This window comes from Eulemur rufifrons, chromosome 14 (assembly GCF_041146395.1).
Source record: "Eulemur rufifrons isolate Redbay chromosome 14, OSU_ERuf_1, whole genome shotgun sequence".
Classification (NCBI taxonomy): domain Eukaryota; kingdom Metazoa; phylum Chordata; class Mammalia; order Primates; family Lemuridae; genus Eulemur; species Eulemur rufifrons.
In genome coordinates, this window is record NC_090996.1 from 10,357,813 (window position 1) to 10,376,142 (window position 18,330).

At 42.0% G+C, this 18,330-nt stretch overlaps 1 protein-coding gene across 1 annotated transcript; it reads left to right on the forward strand.

Moving 5' to 3' along the window:
* The first annotated feature begins 373 nt into the window (after positions 1 to 373).
* Positions 374 to 17,129, forward strand: ZCWPW1 (zinc finger CW-type and PWWP domain containing 1). Its single transcript, XM_069485905.1, has 16 exons — positions 374 to 401; positions 1,153 to 1,406; positions 1,856 to 1,934; positions 3,108 to 3,225; positions 3,509 to 3,666; positions 3,884 to 4,006; positions 9,595 to 9,711; positions 10,368 to 10,370; positions 10,780 to 10,900; positions 11,516 to 11,591; positions 11,990 to 12,094; positions 13,274 to 13,357; positions 13,932 to 13,995; positions 14,752 to 14,796; positions 16,470 to 16,515; positions 17,080 to 17,129. Exons 1-16 carry the CDS (start codon positions 374 to 376, stop codon positions 17,084 to 17,086), a joined length of 1,428 nt encoding a protein of 475 aa, XP_069342006.1. The 3' UTR covers positions 17,087 to 17,129.
* The last annotated feature ends 1,201 nt before the right edge of the window (positions 17,130 to 18,330 follow it).

The window sequence follows — 18,330 nt, forward strand, 5'->3', positions numbered from 1 at the left end:
TCTCACTCTTTAACTCCCAGGACTGTCCATTCCCTAGTACTGCTGCTCTACTATCCATGCTTTCACTACCATTTCTATCTAATTATGAATGCCTTCTTTACGCTGAACATAGTTCCAGGTACTTAAGACATTAAGGGTTGTTGCTGATCTTTAAAACAGTAGCCCTCATTATTCCCTGGCACGTAACTGGCATTGCTGAAGAGGTAGAAGTGTAGTTAAGGAGGCAGAAATGTAGTTCAGGAGCACAGGACAAAGAGATTCTGAACCCAGGAAGACAAGGAGAGAAGAAAGTTTAAAATCATGATTAATCAGAGCCATAGCAATTAATTTCTTTTTTCTAACAGTGGCAAAGAAAGTGTAGTTTCTGAGCTGAATGATGACAACACTGCAGAATAAGGAAGGTGAGTCAAGAGTGAGGGCAGTTAATTTTGCACATTTCTCCCATTTTCCCGTTTTGAACATCCTTCCGATCAAGGGGCAGTTTAGTTCACATATATTTTGTGTCCACTCTGTTCAAATTACTACTCTGCTAGATGCTTTGAATGAAATAAATATGACTTAGAAATAGTCCTGCTTAAGGACCGTATAGAGAAAAGACATTTAAATATCTGTTATAAAGTTGAATGTGGTAAATGCCACCAGAGATGGGCAAAGTATTATGGAAGCTCAGAAGAAAGATATAGTGCTTATACCTGGGAAGATCAGTATAATTTTCATTGAGGAGGTAGCATTAGAGCTGGGCCTTGAATAATTCATAGATTTTGATTTGCTCTTTTAAAAAAAAATTCCAATTTCCCGTAAAATAGTATTCAAAGTTAAAAGTGAGCAAATTAAAAAGTTTCACATTTTAATAACTCTGCTTCCTGCATGCTTATGTTTATCACTTTTGAATTACTCAGTGGTTCTCAAAGCTGGCAATGTATTAGGATCAACTAGCCTTATAAAATTACAGGTTTCTGGGCCTCACTCCAAATTACTCCATCAGAATCTCTGGTCTGGGGAGTGGAGTGGTCAGGGAGAGACCTAGAAATCTGAATTTGTTAAAAGCTCTCTCCATAAAATTCTGATATGGCCAGTCAATGGTCAATGGTTGGCAATCTCTGTTAGACTGTATGTTTCACAGATTCCATTTGATGATCAAATTTCTTTCAGAATGTGGAAAGGGACCAAAGAAAATCTTTGCCCCACCTGCACAAAAATTGCATAGCCTGATACCTTGTAGCCCTAACTTTCCCAAGGAGGAGACTCTGGGGATTAGTTCCCCAGAGACAGAGACCAGGCCACACCTGCCAGAGGCTAGATTAGAGAAGAAGGAAGAGAAAGCAACCACCGAGAATGGTCCAAGCAGTGGCCAGAAGAAAAAAGGAAAGGATCAAGACAACAAGCAAGTAGAGAAGAAAGCAAAGGTATCAGTCACATTGATGGGCTCTAGTAGGACGGTTCCTCTGACCCTGCCCTCACCCAGGCTAGACAGTCTTTTCATATTGGGGAGATTCATCTTATAGTTTCAGTTATTTTTATTCCTTTTTGGGGGCTTCTGTTTTCTTCTCAAAGAGGTAAAAAATGTTTTGATGAAAACATTTAGTGGGAAATATGGGATGAGGTGTGATGGAGGTGGGAGTAGAAGTGGACAGAAACTTTATAAACTTTTTCCTTTTTTTTTTTTTTTTTTTTTTGACTCCTTCATTCCCAGGAGATCTGGGATAGAGTTTATGGACTCCTTAGGTATGTTGACTTCATGCCTTTAGTTTTGTGAACTTACTTCTTCATCTAAAGGAAGAGGATCCCCTGACTGGTCAGAGGGGAGAACTATGGATAGATAAGCAGTTTTCCTCCCCTACCCTTGTCTCTGCAGGAAAAATCAAGTATTTCCAATACAGAATTTGAGGAGATTGTCCAGATTGTGCTGCGGAAGTCCCTCCAGGAATGCTTGGGTATGGCTTCTAGTGAGAGAAAAAGGGTTTCAGTTAGGCAATGTAACTGGTTTCTGAGAAATAGAGTAAGTTTGACAACTTCTCTTTCATCTTCCTAAGAAGGATATATTTCAAAATATTTTAAAATACTTCATCTTCTTTTAATAGGACTATAGCTAAACCACCTTAGATAAAAGGTACAGAATTTTAGAAAAGTAGATTACATTGACTTCAGAATTTAAATATAATCTCACCTATATTTTAAAAATGTGACTTAAATTCATTTCTATATGTTTACAATCTACTTAGAAAAGATAAATTGTTTTCCACAGATCTGAAGAACTTGGTCTCCCTCTACTCTTGTGTATTTCTGTTTCTAATACTGTTTTCGCATATGCTCAGGGATTTAATTTTTAAAATAAAGAATTCTAGGCTGGGTGTGGTGGCTCACGCCTGTAATCTTAGCACTCTGGGAGGCCGAGACGGGTGGATAGCTCGAGGTCAGGAGTTTGAGACCAGCCTGAGCAAGAGCGAGACCCCATCTCTACTAAAAATAGAAAGAAATTATCTGGCCAACTAAAAATATATATAGAAAAAATTAGCCCGGCATGGTGGCGCATGCCTGTAGTCCAAGCTACTCGGGAGGCTGAGGCAGTAGGATCACTTAAGCCCAGGAGTTTGAGGTTGCTGTGAGCTAGGCTGATGCCACGGCACTCACTCTAGCCTGGGCAACAGAGCGAGACTCTGTCTCAAAAAAAAAAAAAAAAAGAATTCTATAGTATAGGACCTGAGGTATTCTTAGGTGACCTATGTATTTTATAATATAAGTCATGATACTAAGGAGAATAGTCTCACATTTTGGCCATTCTTAGATATGCTTCTATTCCTAGGGGAAGGTTGGGAAACAAATGACATAAAATGCAGTATATATATATTTTTTTGTATACAAAATAAAATTATCATCACATGGTTATCCTGGAATGAGGTATATTCACCTGGAAAGGCTTGCCGAAAGATATAGATTCATAGTTTTTCCTTGAAATTTAAAGATTTAAAGTTCTATGATATGATAAGAGACCAAAGGTAGGCTCTTCGAGGCCACAGGGAGAAGACATTTTAATGAAAATTTTAGGAAATAATGGAGTGGTTGTTTTCTTTTACTGCTTCTCTGCTTATAATATATTATTTTGGGAGGGATGGGATCTGGCCTTGATTTTGCAGAGACTTCTTGTGCCCAACCCATAGTATGTACCCAGTCAGACAAGGAACCAGCCATCACTACTTCTGCTACTGATAATCATAATGCTGATAGGTAAGTTTATCCCAGTGAGGCAAGTTGAACATAGAGTGGGATTAACATTGGTAAATGGTGATCTATCTGTCTAGTCATTTATCATATTTCTATATATTTCCCTCAGTTCAGGAAAGAAACCTGTTTGAGTTGGGAAAAATGGGCAATTAGATGGATAAAATGACCTTGGAGAGCTTAGGATTGTTCTGTCTTCCTTTTACCCTTGGGTACTTTCTAAAGAACAGTACTGCAAATTTCTTCCTTTTAACCTTTTCACTAAAAAAAAAAAAAATCTCATTTTCAGAGAGAAGGTAATGGTACCTCATACTCCAGAGATTTCAGCCTCTCAGGACAATGGTGTTGTCTCTGAGATAAGCATATCTAAGTTAGGCCAGCCAGATCCTGCATCCTCTGGGAAGAAATTCAATAGACTCCCTTTAAGCAAAAGAAAGAAGGAAGCTCGTAAGTATAGTCAGATATACTTTGATTCCTGGCTCAAGTACTTGCTCCAGAAAGTTAAGGAATGGGACGAGGGCAGGCTGAGATTTTTCAGCCCAAAGCTTGGAACTAAACTATTAGGCTATGATTCTTCTTCCTTCTTTCGCTGGCCTTTGCTATCTACAAAGATTCTCTTCTTCATCTCCCCACCCCACAGTGTTTTTTGTTTTTTTCTTCCCAGAAGATGAGAAAATGGAGAAAGTCCAAGGTGGACATGAGCATAGACAGAAAGACCCACTGAAGAAAATGGTTCAGGATCATTCTCAGATCAGGAACCAGCAAAAAGGAAAGCAAAGTGGTTTTGGTGAGTTCGGCCATCGTTTGGAAAACCTACTTGGGCTGAAAATTTGAGATGGAGGAAAGAGCAAAGGTTAGGATGTTTGAGGAAACTCTGCAAACACTGTAATTTATGTCTCATAGCTGCTTATAGGATATGCTGCTGAGGAAGAGAATGATTTCATTCATTCGGTTATTTATTCACATAATTCATAGTTGTTGGGTGCCTACTATGTACCAGACATCTTAGATGGTGCCCAGGAAGAAAACTAAGATGTAGTCAGAAAAGTAGAGTAAAAATTTGGTAGATGTGGTCAAAAATTAGGAGAGCGTGATGTCACAGATGCTAGGGGAGGAGAGAATTTCCAGAACGAGGGAGTGCTCAGCTATGTCAAATGCCACCATACAGAAGTCAGAGGATAAAACAATGCTCAAGGATATCACAATTAGGAAGCCATTGGGGGCTTGGTTATAGCTACTGTATGGGTTGGTAAGTTGGTTGAAAAGTAAATACTTTTTCAATTGGTTAAGGTGTGAAAAGCAAGAAAGAGAAAATGGTAGATAAAGGTATAGATAAAGGGTATAGATAAAGGGTATAGAGTTGAGGGAGGGTTTTTCATTTTATAACTTTTTTTTTTTTTTTTTTTTTTTGAGACAGAGTCTCACTTTGTTGCCCAGGCTAGAGTGAGTGCCGTGGCGTCAGCTTAGCTCACAGCAACCTCAGACTCCTGGGCTTAAGCGATCCTACTGCCTCAGCCTCCCGAGTAGCTGGGACTACAGGCATGCGCCACTATGCCCGGCTAATTTTTCTATATATAGTTTTAGTTGTCCATATAATTTCTTTCTATTTTTAGTAGAGACGGGGTCTCGCTCTTTGCTCAGGCTGGTCTCGAACTCCTGACCTTGAGCGATCCACCCGCCTCGGCCTCCCAGAGTGCTAGGATTACAGGCGTGAGCCACCGCGCCCGGCCCATTTTATAACTTTTAAAGAGAGAGACTTGATCATACTTATATGCTGAAGGAAAATTATTTTTAGAGAGGGAGAGATTGAAGTGGGAATGAGAAGTGATTCAGAGGATTTATTCTTCATCAGAAAGAAGAACACCTTAGCCTTTGAGATTGGATGGAGGGAGGATAAGGATGGATATGGATTCATTCTTTTACAACAGTTATTAGTGCTTTATTTTATGTGCCAAATATTGCACTAGGTGCTAGAAATACAGTGGTGAATAAAATTGAAAACTCTTCCTTCATAGAATTTATAGTTTTACTGTGTTAGACAGTTAATAAAACAGATAGAGCTGGGTGTTGTGGCTTGTGCCTGTAGTCCCAGCTACTCAGGAGGCTGAGGCAGGAAGTTCACTTGAGGCCAGGAGTTCAAGACCAGCCTGGTCAACATTGTGAGACCCCATCTCTAGAACAAAACAAACAAAATTAAAACAGATATATCATATGAAATAACCAAGGTGATGATGGGAAATTTTAGACAAGAAATAAAATAGACCATACAGTATATTAGTATGTTCAAAAATTTAAAAATAGACAACAATCTGGGGGAAAACAGACTTGTGCCAAAAAACAAAAAATAATATGAAAAAACTAGAACCAAAAGTATAAGTAACAGTGGAATAAAAAGTCAGCTAGGGCCGGGCGCGGTGGCTCACGCCTGTAATCCTAGCTCTCTGGGAGGCCGAGGCGGGTGGATCGCTTGAGGTCAGGAGTTCGAGACCAGCCTGAGCAAGAGCAAGACCCCGTCTCTACTAAAAATAGAAAGAAAATTATATGGACAACTAAAAATCTATATAGAAAAAATTAGCCAGGCATAGTGGCACATGCCTGTAGTCCCAGCTACTCGGGAGGCTGAGGCAGTAGGATCGCTTAAGCCAAGGAGTCTGAGGTTGCTGTGAGCTAAGCTGATGCCACGGCACTCACTCTAGCCTGGGCAACAAAGTGAGACTCTGTCTCAACAAAAAAAAAAAAAAAAAAAGTCAGCTAGTATCTAATATGTATTAATGTATGTATATGTTTGTAGTTTTGGTTGTAGAAGCATAATATGATTTGCACATACTTGGAAAAAACACTAGAAAGACTACGCAGGTACCAAACAAGGTAGTCTGGGTCAGCAAACCATTCCTATTGTTGTAATGACATGGTAACATAAAGAGCTGGAAGAATAAATCTACTTTGGACAATCAGGTGGTCTGGAGCACAGGTCACCCCAAGGGAGTTTTTAGGTAGAGTCAAAAAGAGACTTAAAAGGTTTTTTCTTTTGGTTTTATGTGAATATATAAATTCAGATGTGCCCATTGAGAATTTTGGGGATAGTGCATGCCTCACTGACCTGATCTTCAGTTAGCTCAAAGAAATTGGTGCCGTTAGATTTGTATTGCTGCGTTTCCTATGCCTCTCAGTAAGTATTACTGCGAGGACTGGGTTTTAGATTGGCAGATGGGGCTTCACTCCCTAGGTGGTGCTTGTGGGTTGAATTGTGATTGTAGTGGATTTATCAGCTTCCTCCTATCAATGAATCATTCTTCCTGCTTCTCATAGTTGCCAAGGAGAGGGGAGTCCTCCTGGAGTAGGATGTAGAAAGAGGAGTATCCAAAAAATTTGTGTTAAGTACAGTGACGGAAAAGAACAGAGTGTCATGAGAGGAAATAATGGAGACCTAAATAAGACTGGGCCAGTCAGGGGATGCATTTCTAAGGAAACAGTATTTAAGCTGAAATCTAAAGGAAGAATAGGAGTTATCAAAGTGAAGAGTAGGTAGGGCAAAGGTTGCCATATTCCAGGTACTACAGGAAAGCCAGTGTGATTGGAGTTGAGAGAGCAAGGGGAGGCAAGGTGCAAAAGTGGCTCTGGGTGAGTGGAAAGAGGTATGCAGTGGCCAGAACAAACACTATGCTACAGAGTTAGAATTTTATCCTAAATGCAGTGGGAAGCCATTGGTGCATTTTAACCAGGGGAGTAACATCCTCAAATCAATGTTTTGAAAGGATCCTTTGGTGATTAATTGGAGAATGGAGTATGGGGAGAAAACAAGAGTAGATTGGTTAAGAAGTTATTGCTAGGATTAGGTATTTTGGTGGCTTGGATTAGGATGATGAAAGTGGAGAAAGAAAAGGGATGTTTTATGGTATGTTTTGGAGGTCAGATTGTCAGAATTTGGCAATGAATTGCGTATTGGAAGGTGAGAGGGGAGAAAGTATGTCAAAGATGATTGGTTTCTGGCTTGAGCAGTTATGTGAAAGGAGGTGGGAAAGAGTGGAGGAAGAACAAAGTTGTGGGATAAGATCAAGCATTCATGTGTGGGTACCTTAGGTTTGAGATCCTTGTGAGACATCCAAATAGAGAGTCAAAGTGCAAGGTGGCTGTAGGAATCTGGAGCTCAGAATAGAGGTAGCTGTAAGTATGCAACTGTGTGCTGTCAGGTATGAAAATGGATTTCAAAGCTATGGGAATTGGGGAGCTTGCCCCAGGAGAAAGTATATCATGGGGACAGAAGGCCCATGATTGGGCTTTGGAAGCCCAGCATTTAGAGGTTGGATGGAGAATGAGGAGAACCCAGCAAAGGAGGAGGGAGCTGCCAGAAAGATAGGGGGAGGGTCAGGAGGATGCGGTATCACAGAACCCAGGAACCTAGTGTTTCAAGAACGTGTGGTCATCTGAAGTGCTCTCAAAGTGTGTCTGTGAGTCTTCCTTATCATATAACCACATTGTGAGCATCAAACATAGTTTTCTAGAACACATTATCTTCTCCTCTAAGTTGTCTGAAAGGCAACTTTAAAATCTGTACAATCCTGTCATTGGAAATTTCATCCCAAGCCATAAATACCCAGTTCCGTATCATTGGGGCAATTTTTTCCACTCATTTTCTTATGAATGCTCATTATTTTCATAGCCAACTATTTGTTTTATTGATATGTGTTAACTTTTGTAGTCTCTAGCCTCTCTCCTTACTCTTTTTTTCTAGTCTTACTAGGTCATCTCTGTAAACACCATAAACATCCAAAGCTATCACTGGCAACTGTTGTTTCAGACTAATATATCATTCTCAACCAGTACTTTATTCTTCAAGATAAAGTAATTGAGAAAGTGATCCATTTTGTGTGATATTTGTAAAGGACCCAAATGTAAATTAACTTCTTTTCTGAGGGATGATTTCAGCAGGATGGAGTTGGGGGGCCATCCGTCATGTTTAAGGTAAAATTTGACAGTGGGAGAGTGAACTTACTAGAGAAACATGTTGGTTGATAATGTTAATAGTGAATATATATAATGATACCTATGTGCTAGTTATGCGATTTTTCTCTAGCGAATCTCAATTACATGAGTATAGACACAGAAAAGGCAGAGAGTGGGTAGAGAGTATTTTGCCACATGGGTGGGAGGAAGGACAGTGGGAAAGGAGTTTAAGATGTCTGCAGGAGAATGCAAGGAAGTGTCAAGAAATCAAACGTGAGTAGTACAGAGTGAACAATGGAAGTTGCTACCAGATTTAGGGGACAGTAGAGGTCAGTGGATTGCAGAGCTAGATGAAATGAAAGTGAAATGAAAGTTGTCGTAGGGGTCTTTTTTTTTTTTTTTTCTTTGAGACAGGGTCTCTGTTGCCCGGGCAAGAGTTTTGTAGCATCAGTCTAGGTCACAGCAACCTCAGACTCCTGGGCTCAAGTGATTCTCCTGCCTCAGCCTCTTAAGTAGCTGGGACTACAGGTGTGCACCACCACATCCGGCTAATTTTTCTGTTTTTAGTAGAGATGGGGTCTCGCTCTTGCTCAGGCTGGTCTTGAACTCCTAACCTCAAGCGATCCTCCCGTTTTGGCCTCCCAGAGTACTAGGATTACATGCATAATCCACTGTGCCCAGCCTGTTGTAGGGGTATTTAAGCAAGTGAGATGGAAGGATGGGGCATTTTTGTCAAAGAGGAAGTTTGGATAAGTGGCTGAGAGGGTACACCTGTGAATGACTGGGTAGGGCATGTGGGAGTGGGTTACTGAAGTGTCATGGAGGAAAAGATCAAAGAACTGAGATAATGGGGTGCTTTGTGAGGTATTCCTGTGGATATGGAGGTTGTGATTCCAACCTGGAGAAATGATAGACTTTGACCTGTGTCTTTTGAAAGAGAGTGAACTCAGGACTGTTGGTTACAACTTGGTGATTTGGTGACAGGTAAATCAGTTGAGATTTGGATAAGAACTCTGGATGGTGTGCACGAAAATCATGCTGATAAGCTCTTCAAAAGAACTTTTCAGTAGTGTCATGCCAGCAGAGAATGAGGCACTATCTGGAAATATGCCAGGCAACCTTTTTATTCATGACTTATCAACACAGAAAATACTCCTTTCTGACTTGGGGTGGGGAGAGATGATAAGATCAAGATGTGAGACTTGAGTTCTAATTTCAGCTCTGTCACCAAGTTAGACTTATCTTCAGCAAGTCAATTACCTTCCCTGAGCCTTGGTTTTCCCATTTATAAGTCAGAGATGGAGCTAGTTGATCTCTAAGGTCTCTATGGCTATGTGATTGTGGGGGTTGGGAGGGTTATATTGAGTTTAGTTGGACTGAAGAAGGAAGAGCATAGTTTTGAGTCTCTTTTTCATTTTTTTCTTCTCACAGGGCAATGTCTGATCTGGGTCCAGTGTTCTTCCACAAACTGTGAGAAATGGAGGCGGCTGCGTGGGAACATTGACCCCTCAGTTCTCCCAGATAATTGGTCCTGTGATCAGAATACAGGTAGAAAGGAGTGGAAATGTTTTTTTCAGGTTTTATTGTTCCTCCCTTTCTTTCCCTGCACACATCCTTTAGATTAAATATGACATAAGTAGTTAGCAAAAGGCCAGGCATAATGGCTTGTGCCTGTAATCCTAGCACTTTGGGAGGCTGAGGTGGGAGGATTGCTTGATGTCAGGAGTTCAAGACCAGCCTAAGCAAGAGCGAGACCCCATCTCTACAAAAAGTAGAACAATTATCCAGGCTTGGTGCTGTGCACCTGTAGTCCTAGGTACTTGGGAGGCTGAGGCAGGAAGGATCACGGGAGCGCAGGAGTTTGAGATTGCAGTGAGCTATGATGACGCCACTGCACTCTAGCCCAGGCAACAGAATGAGATCCCGTCTGAAAAGGAAAAAAAAAAAGAGTAGTGAGCACTCAAAGAGTCCTTGTAGTGCTTGGGGGAGAGGAAGGATCTTCCTATCATATGGAGATGAATCTGGGTGGAAAGGGCTGGAGGAAGACACCTTGCAGAGTTATGTCATGGGATAGGCCTGCCATCTAAATGCATGTACTGAGTGAATTCCATTTTCCTTAGCATTGGTCTGCCCCTGTCAATCCTGATTAGAATATTGTTAATAGGTTGGTGGATAGGGAGTGATATGGGATATATGGGGAAAAGCAGGTGAGAGAGATCCAGTGAGCTTAGAATTCTAGAATGTTTGAAACTACTTGGAAGAGATTATGACCATCTAGTCCAGTCCAGTTATTTCACAGATGAGAAAACAGAGTCTCAGGCAAATTACCCTCATGATGTTCCATAGTTGGGAGCAGAGTCAGACACTGTGGAATGTAAGCAGGAGTATGGAATCTTTTTCTATAGAGCATAAGGAGGCAGTATTCCTCCTTCTCCTGCTCTAGCTGCATTTCCTCTATGGGTCTTTATTTTTCTTCCTCCATGCCTATCCCCCAGATGCCCTTTTGGTCCCACCTGCTACGTATACAAGTTCCTTCTTGTTCTCTCCCTAGACCTCATCCAGAATTTTCACCTATGGGTCTCTTCCTATCCCTTCATTCCTTCTCTGTTTTGGCAGACTTGCAGTATAATAGCTGTGATATTCCTGAGGAGACCTGGACAGGACATGAGAGTGATATAGCCTATGCCTCCTACATCCCAGGATCCATCATCTGGGCCAAGCAATATGGTTACCCCTGGTAGGGCACCATGACATAGAGTATCCTTCATGAACTTGGGAGTGGTAGATTCAAGCCTGGAGGGAAAGAAATGGAAAACATTTATAATGGAAATGGTACTTGCCTTAGAAAGGCCATGGGGTGAGAGAGAAGATAAAGTACCAACCTTGGAGGCTTTGAAAGAGCATGTTTTCTGGAGGTTTCTGGGTAGAGGTAGTAACTCCCTGGAAAAAAAGGGTCTGACAATGCTACCCTGAGTGGTAGAAAGAGAATGGTGGATTTAAGGCATTTTTAAATATTGAGACGTGAGAGACGCACAAAGTAAAAAGAACAAGGAAAGGTAGGATAGTTTCTTCTTTGGAAATGTCCCTAGTCAGAAGATTTTGTTCTTAGTGTTTGAGGAAGGCCCAGAAGGATAAGATACCTTTACTAGTAATATCCTGAGCTTCTTTGTACATTTATAGAAGTCACTTCAGTCATTTGGTAGTGACCACTGGAGGGGACTGACTGGGGGTGGGGGAATCTTTTTTTAGATCCTTTGTAGAACATACTGCCCTTTTCTGTAAATTTATGAGACTGTGGTCTTTTCCTCTAACCCCTTCTCTTCTGTCCCCTGCACTCATCTATTTTCTCAAGGTGGCCAGGCATGGTAGAATCTGATCCTGACTTGGGGGAATATTTTCTTTTTGCTTCTCATCTTGATTCCCTGCCGGTGAGTTTCCTGGTTCAGGGTAAGTAGGAGCTCAGGCCAAAGTAATGAACAAATCCATCTGAACAGATGTACAGAGTTAGAAACATAGACATAGCCAGCGACATGAGTGAAAGCAAACACTTAACTAGGATGACAAACACAGAGACAAGTACCCAATCTAGAAACAAACTTATATCTAATTATTTATGCCCTGACATATAAATATGCCGTCGCTAGGATTCCTGAGGTCAGAATGGAAGAACAATTGTAATGAAGTAGGGTAGGTGAGTCAGGCTTCAGGGAGCATATGAGGCCCAACACCTCCTTCTTGGTGAATCCCTGTTCTCCCCCTGCCTGTTCTGGCTAGAGGAGAAAAACAGGAGGACAGGAGGGCATGACAGGACCATCTTTTATTTCAGTCTAAGTACCACGTGACATTTTTTGGAGAAACAGTTTCTCGTGCTTGGATCCCAGTCAACATGTTAAAGAACTTCCAGGAGCTGTCCCTGGAGCTAGCAGGAGTGGTGAGCAAATCTGGGGGTCTTTTTTGATACTGGAACTGGAAAACAAAATCTTCCCTTTATTAAACCTGATTTTCTCCCAGGGGAAGTTGTGTTGGGAAAAAGTTCCATGTCTGACCAGGTGTGCCAAGGGCAAGGTTATTCATGAGGGAGTCTTCTTTCTACCAGGACTGTAGCAGGGCAATGATTTTTTTTTTTTTCAGTATCCTTCTCTGCCTACAGATTGGGGGCCTTCCTGAAGACTGGGTTTTCTACAGTTTAGCTAAAGCAGGTGTGGCAGAAATGAGGGCACAGATTAACTCAGGGTTTTTTAGTCTCAGCACTATTGACATTTTGGGCCAGATAATTTTTTGTTGTGGAGGGCTGTCCTGTGCATTGTAGGATGTTTAGCAGCATCCCTGGGCTCTACTGGCATCTAACCAGTAGTAGCCTTTACTCCCATCCTGTGCCTCCTGCCCCTAGTTGTGGCAACTAAAAAATTGTCTCCAGACGTTGCCAGATGTCTTCTGGGGGACAAAATCTCCCTCTGTTGATAACCACTGGATTAGCTCGCTAAATCCTATTTCCTCCCCTTAGTCCCTTTGGGTTTGATCAGCCTTACAAATGAGCAGAGGCCCAGCAGCTCAGGGACCTTAGAAAATCAAGCAGTGAGTGTTAAATTAAGCAGCTGGATCTAAAGAAACTTGTTAGAAGCTTAAAAGTGGAATCACCTGAACTCCTTTACTCTTCTCTTTTCAAAGTTCCATGGGATTCACTTTGGAGAGGTCACCAACATTTTGGTTGAAAATATTGCTAGGAATTGGCGAGAAGTTTATTAGGTAGAAGGGGGATATTATGTTTGAGCCCAAAAGATTAAGGAGTATCATATCAGTACTAGGAACTGGAAATAAATGTAGTTAAGGATAATGTCTTTTGGGTAGCAGTATGTTGGTGTCACTTCTCTAATATTTATTATTGACTCTAATCTTTTTTAATATAAATATTTTAACATTGTATATTAATTGTTTTATTTTTATTTTATTTTTTTAAACAAGCCTATATAGTACCCAGTATTCCCAGGTGGTGTCCCATCCAGACCCTGCTTAGTTTCTGAGATCAGACATGTTTAGGGTAGTATGGGTATAGATGATTCTGGTCTTTAAGACAGTATTTATCATTGATTCTAATCTTCTTCCATTTCAGAAAAAGTACAGGAACAAAGACTGCAGCCAGAAACTGGGGGCAGCCCTAATGATGGCTCAAGAGGCAGTACAGATCAGCATTCAGGTAGAAGAGCGTTCAGAACACATACTTGCTTCTCTTCAGGACCTGGACACAAAGCAAACCATACACTCCCACTGTAGAAAACCAGTTGTCCTTCCCCATTACACAGCCTTTTTCTTAGAACTACTCTTTTCTTCCGAGGCCAGATTCCCCTGACTCCTTAAATCATTCATTCCTTTCCCTACCCTTGGCAGTCCAGACAGATACAGTTTGTGGTAGAGGGCATCCTCCTTGCCTATTTAACTTCAAGTCTCAGATACATGTGCCTTCACCTCACTTTTATGTGGAGTCAGTTTTTACCCTCAAATTCTGCTGGTGGGGGAGAGGGTGGGATGGAGAATGACAAACAGTGAATTTCCCCTTCCCAATTATTTGTTGAATTATAAACAAACTGGAAAAAGAGATTATAATTAGTTAATCTCTATAAAAGTTTAGATAAGCCTAATGTGAAATTTTGAGTGAAAAATGGTATGGAAAATGAATACAAACTTCTTCATAACTAAGTTCTAGAAGACAGAGGGCAAAAGCCATCCCTGGGAGGGTAGTGGATGATGCTTTTGTTTCTTGGTTCTCTCAGGAGCGGGTTAACTTGTTTGGTTTCCAGAGCCGATACAATGGATCTGACAGTGGGGAAGGAAAAGGTAGGACAAGTGGAGGGGGAGGACTAGAGAAGGAGGGGAGAGATTCTTTTATGAGAGCATTAGCCCAAACCTTTCTTTCTTTCTTTCTTTCTTTCTTTTTTTTTGAGGCAGAGTCTCACTCTGTTGCCCGGGCTAGAGTGCCATGGTGTCAGCTTAGCTCACAGCAACGTCAAACTCCTGAGCTCAAGCGATCCTTCTGCCTCAGCCTCCCGAGTAGCTGGGACTACAGGCATGCGCCACCATGCCTGACTAATTTTTTCTATATATTTTTTAGTTGTCCAGCTAATTTTCTTTCTATTTTTAGTAGAGACGGGGTCTCGCTCTTGCTCAGGCTGGTCTCGAACTCCTGAGCTCAAACGATCCACCCGCCTCAGCTTCCCAGAGTGCTAGGATTACAGGCGTGAGCCACTGTGTCCAGCCCCTTTCTTTTTTTTTATATTCTATGTCATCAGACTAGTTCTGGATTCTATAATACGAGGCTCTCAGTATGTCATTGACCCATACCCAGGATGGGTGGACAGATGGGTGGAAAGAGGAATGAGGGGAAAAGGAGTGGAAGGGAGGGTGTATGTTGAATAGTGATGGACTTTGAAAAGGGTGGAACCATGGTAATCTGGAATTACCTTTTACGGAGAAAATACCACTTGGACACAGAAAGCAGAGTTAGAAGACAGATTTTCTGGGATCAGCTCCATTAACTCATCAGCTATTTTGTTGGATGAATTACTTAGCCTTTCCTTCCTTTTCCTGTTCTAGACTTAATGCTCTCTGGAACTAACAGCCCAGGTTCCTGCTTGGAGAAAGAGCAGGAGAAGGAATCAGAGGTAGAAGAAGAGGAGGAGGAAGAGCAAAAAGTAAGATTAGCCTTAAATATTGGTTTAGATAAGGATCTTGGGGCTTCCTTTTAGGAGATTCCTGTAGAGGTCTGGTTAACATGGATTTACATTTACTAAGGGATCATCCTGTCTCTGCCTCAGGGTAGCCCTGACTGGCTGGTCTTTTCTCTTAGGGGTCTCCAGGAAAGAAGGCTCTTCTCCTTCTTCTTTCTTCTAATTTCTCACATCCTAGGAACTTCTTTCTTGATTATAATCTCAGTTCCTACTGTATTTCTTTGGCTCTTACTGAAGCAATTTCAGGTAATATCAGGTTACTTCTTTCCACTCCTTTATCTCCTATACAGATACTTAGGATACTCATTCACTTGTTTTCTTACTGTCTCTTTTCCAGGTATATGGAATACATATTTTTTACTTTCCCTTTTATTTATTTTTTTCAAAACAGAGTCTCACTCTGTTGCCCGGGCTAGAGTGCCGTGGCGTCAGCCTAGCTCACAGCAACCTCAAACTCCTGGGCTCAAGCAATCCTTCTGTCTCAGCCTCCCAAGTAGCTGGGACTACAGGCATGTGCCCCCATGCCCAGCTAATTTTTACTATATATATTTTTAGTTGTCTAGCTAATTTCTTTCTATTTTTAGTAGAGATGGGGTCTCATTCTTGCTCAGGGTGGTCTCGAACTCCTGAGCTCAAAGGATCCACCCACCTCGGCCTCCCAGAGTGCTAGGATTATAGGCGTGAGCCACCGCGCCCGGTCTCTTTTAATTTTTAATTTACCAATTTTTATCATATTGGTGGCCTAGCTTTATTTCCTTCTTTTATGCCTAAAGCTTTGCATTGACGAACACCAAACAGAATGGGAAGGTGACCACACATTTTTCTCTGTGTTACCATAGGTTTGAACAATATTAGGCTCCTGAACCTAATTTGACTCCCCAAAGCTCACCTATCATACTGTAGAATCCCTCTCTATTAAAAATGGATATGTGACTTAATTTATCTTTTTCTTATTTTCTCTCTCATTCTCAGGACCCACCTTTGTCCGGTCCCAAGTCAGTCAAAATACAAACAAAAAAACACAAGCCAAGGGGTAAGCAAGCCAGCTGGACATGGGACGCGTCTCACAGTTAAGACAGGGAAGTGGTAGAGTGGACGGGGTCTGCGAGTAGCCAGACTTTACTGATCATCTCAGCTCCAGGATCTGAGAAAACCGTCAAGACTCACTGATAGTGTCAGTGGGAAGCTAGAGCCACCTCACTTCTGTGTACTAAATTATAAAATCTCAGGTTAAAGATGGAAGAAGGTTTTAAGTTCTTAGCCAAGAAGGATAACTTCCTGGAGAAGGCAGACTCTGAGGAGAAGTGTAAAGAGAAAAAAATCCAGGGGGTAAAAAAAAAGATGATTAGAGAACTGGAGGCCACTCACTAAATCAAATAGAAGATGTGAGACAGGGCAGAGACTAAGTGTGGAGAGGCCATCTTCCCTTGCTGAACTGTTATTTAGAAGTAAATAAACATATTTCTTACCTGGTTGGGGGGCGGGGGTGATGCAGGCATGGCAGATGGACAAGGTGGGACCTTGAAAAGGAAGACAGTGAAGAGATCTCTGGGCAGTGAATCCACAGCTCCTCCTGCATCCATCACGGGAAGGAAAGAAGGCCACGGGAATTCAGATTCCGAACAGCCAGGTAAGGCTCAAGGCCCGGGAAGAACTGTGGGGAATGAGGTCCATGTCTGCATCCCCCCTTCCTGGATCATTTCTTAATCATTCTACAGCTTTACAGGACTTTAAGGAATGAATTAAAATTAGAACAAAAGAGCATCTCTCAGATTGTACACACCATGCGCTATACAAACATAATGGTTATTCATCTGATTTGATCCAGGGTCAGGGGAATGGTCGGGAGAAGGGAACTAACCTTTGTTGAGGATTGCTGTGGGCTGGCTAGAGAGATGCTTCCATGCTTGTTCCTTTTCTTTCTTTCAACAGCTCTAGGACTAGATATTTAATACTTTAAAGATAAGGAAACTGAGGCTTAAAGGGTTTAAAATGTGCTCAAGACCCATGTGGAGCTCACAGCTGACCCACAGCTTGAATCCAAGTCTTTTTGAGCCCAAAGCACAGATTCTTTACTGTGAAAGGTCATCTTTTCCAGAGATTTCTTGGAAATAGGAATTTAGGAGTTCAATTTGTGAAAGGTAAGGACAGACTGACCTAATAGGACTCTCGACTTTGTCATCTTTTCATTTAGGCCCTAAGAAAAAATTTAAAACTCCCCAAAGCAAGGTCTCAGCAACCAGCTTATCTGAGGAAAAAGAAGGCGGAATGGTGCCATGGGGCCTGAGTCCCCCAGCTCATGCTGGGGCCCGTGCCTCAGCCGGGAAGGAAGGGCCTAGACTCCAGGAACCACTGATTCAGGAGGCTGGAAGTGTCCCCCATGAAGATGAAGCCTCCAGTGACCTGGACCTGGAGCTACTCATGGAAGATGTTGGAAAAGAGCCAGAGCAGAGAGGAGAGCCGCAGCACAGAGACGACGAAGAGGAGTTCACCATGGCCTTCTATGAGGAGTAGTTGTGTGCTCTTGCCCTCCTTCCTGTTTTGCCGTCCTTGGAGCACGGAGGGGAGAGCCTGCCAGTGGGTCCCTGAGAAATTGCTAAATGTTGGGGTTAAGTGACTCCCAGGTTCAAGTCAGAGTTGCGCAGTTTATATGTTAATAAAGCAGGTCACCGGTTGGTTGGTTCAGTTGATCTCTAACCATGTGCTTCTTTTTGGCCTCTTTTCCCTCTCCTGGGTGTCACTGTGGTGGCATGTCATCTTTTGTGTTGGGAGGCATGCACAGCATAGGAATCTGGGGAAGGCCGTGAGACCTGAGTCCTGAGAGAGCATCCAGAAGGGGAGATCTAGGTTCAAATCCTGGCTCAGCTGCTTACTAGTACCCATAGGTTGTTGGAAAAGCATGTTAACCATCTGGTTCTGATTTTCATCCTCAGAGGAGGTTATGGGGTTGGTGGTGATGTTAAATCAGGTGATGCCTGTGAAGCACTAAACGCAATATAGGCTAGTTATTATCCTAAGGGAAGAGTATGGTTGGATTTGGGGGACAGACATTGTATTCTTGGCTGGCTACCAGCATTTTGGGATTTATGTTCCCTGGCCTGAGGCAGTCACTGAACAAAGTACTAGACAAGGGATCTTAGGTGTGAGTTATTTACTAGAGTTCATTTTTGGGTGGAAGAGACCGAAGTTTAAGGTGACATCAGTTTTCTCCTTAGATATATTCAGGGGTATTTTCATTTTGGGCTAAGATGGTGAAGAGGGAATTGGATAGATGGCTTTGTGACTCCCAGTGCCATAGGGGTCTTCAGCATCTGCTGACCTCTGAGTCTTCTGCATCTGGCCTTGGTTACTGTTGGAAGCTGTGATCTTCCTATTGAAAGTGTAGCTTACTCTAAGGAGGCCATGATTCAGTCATTTTTTCTTTTTTTTACTTTTTCTGTGAACT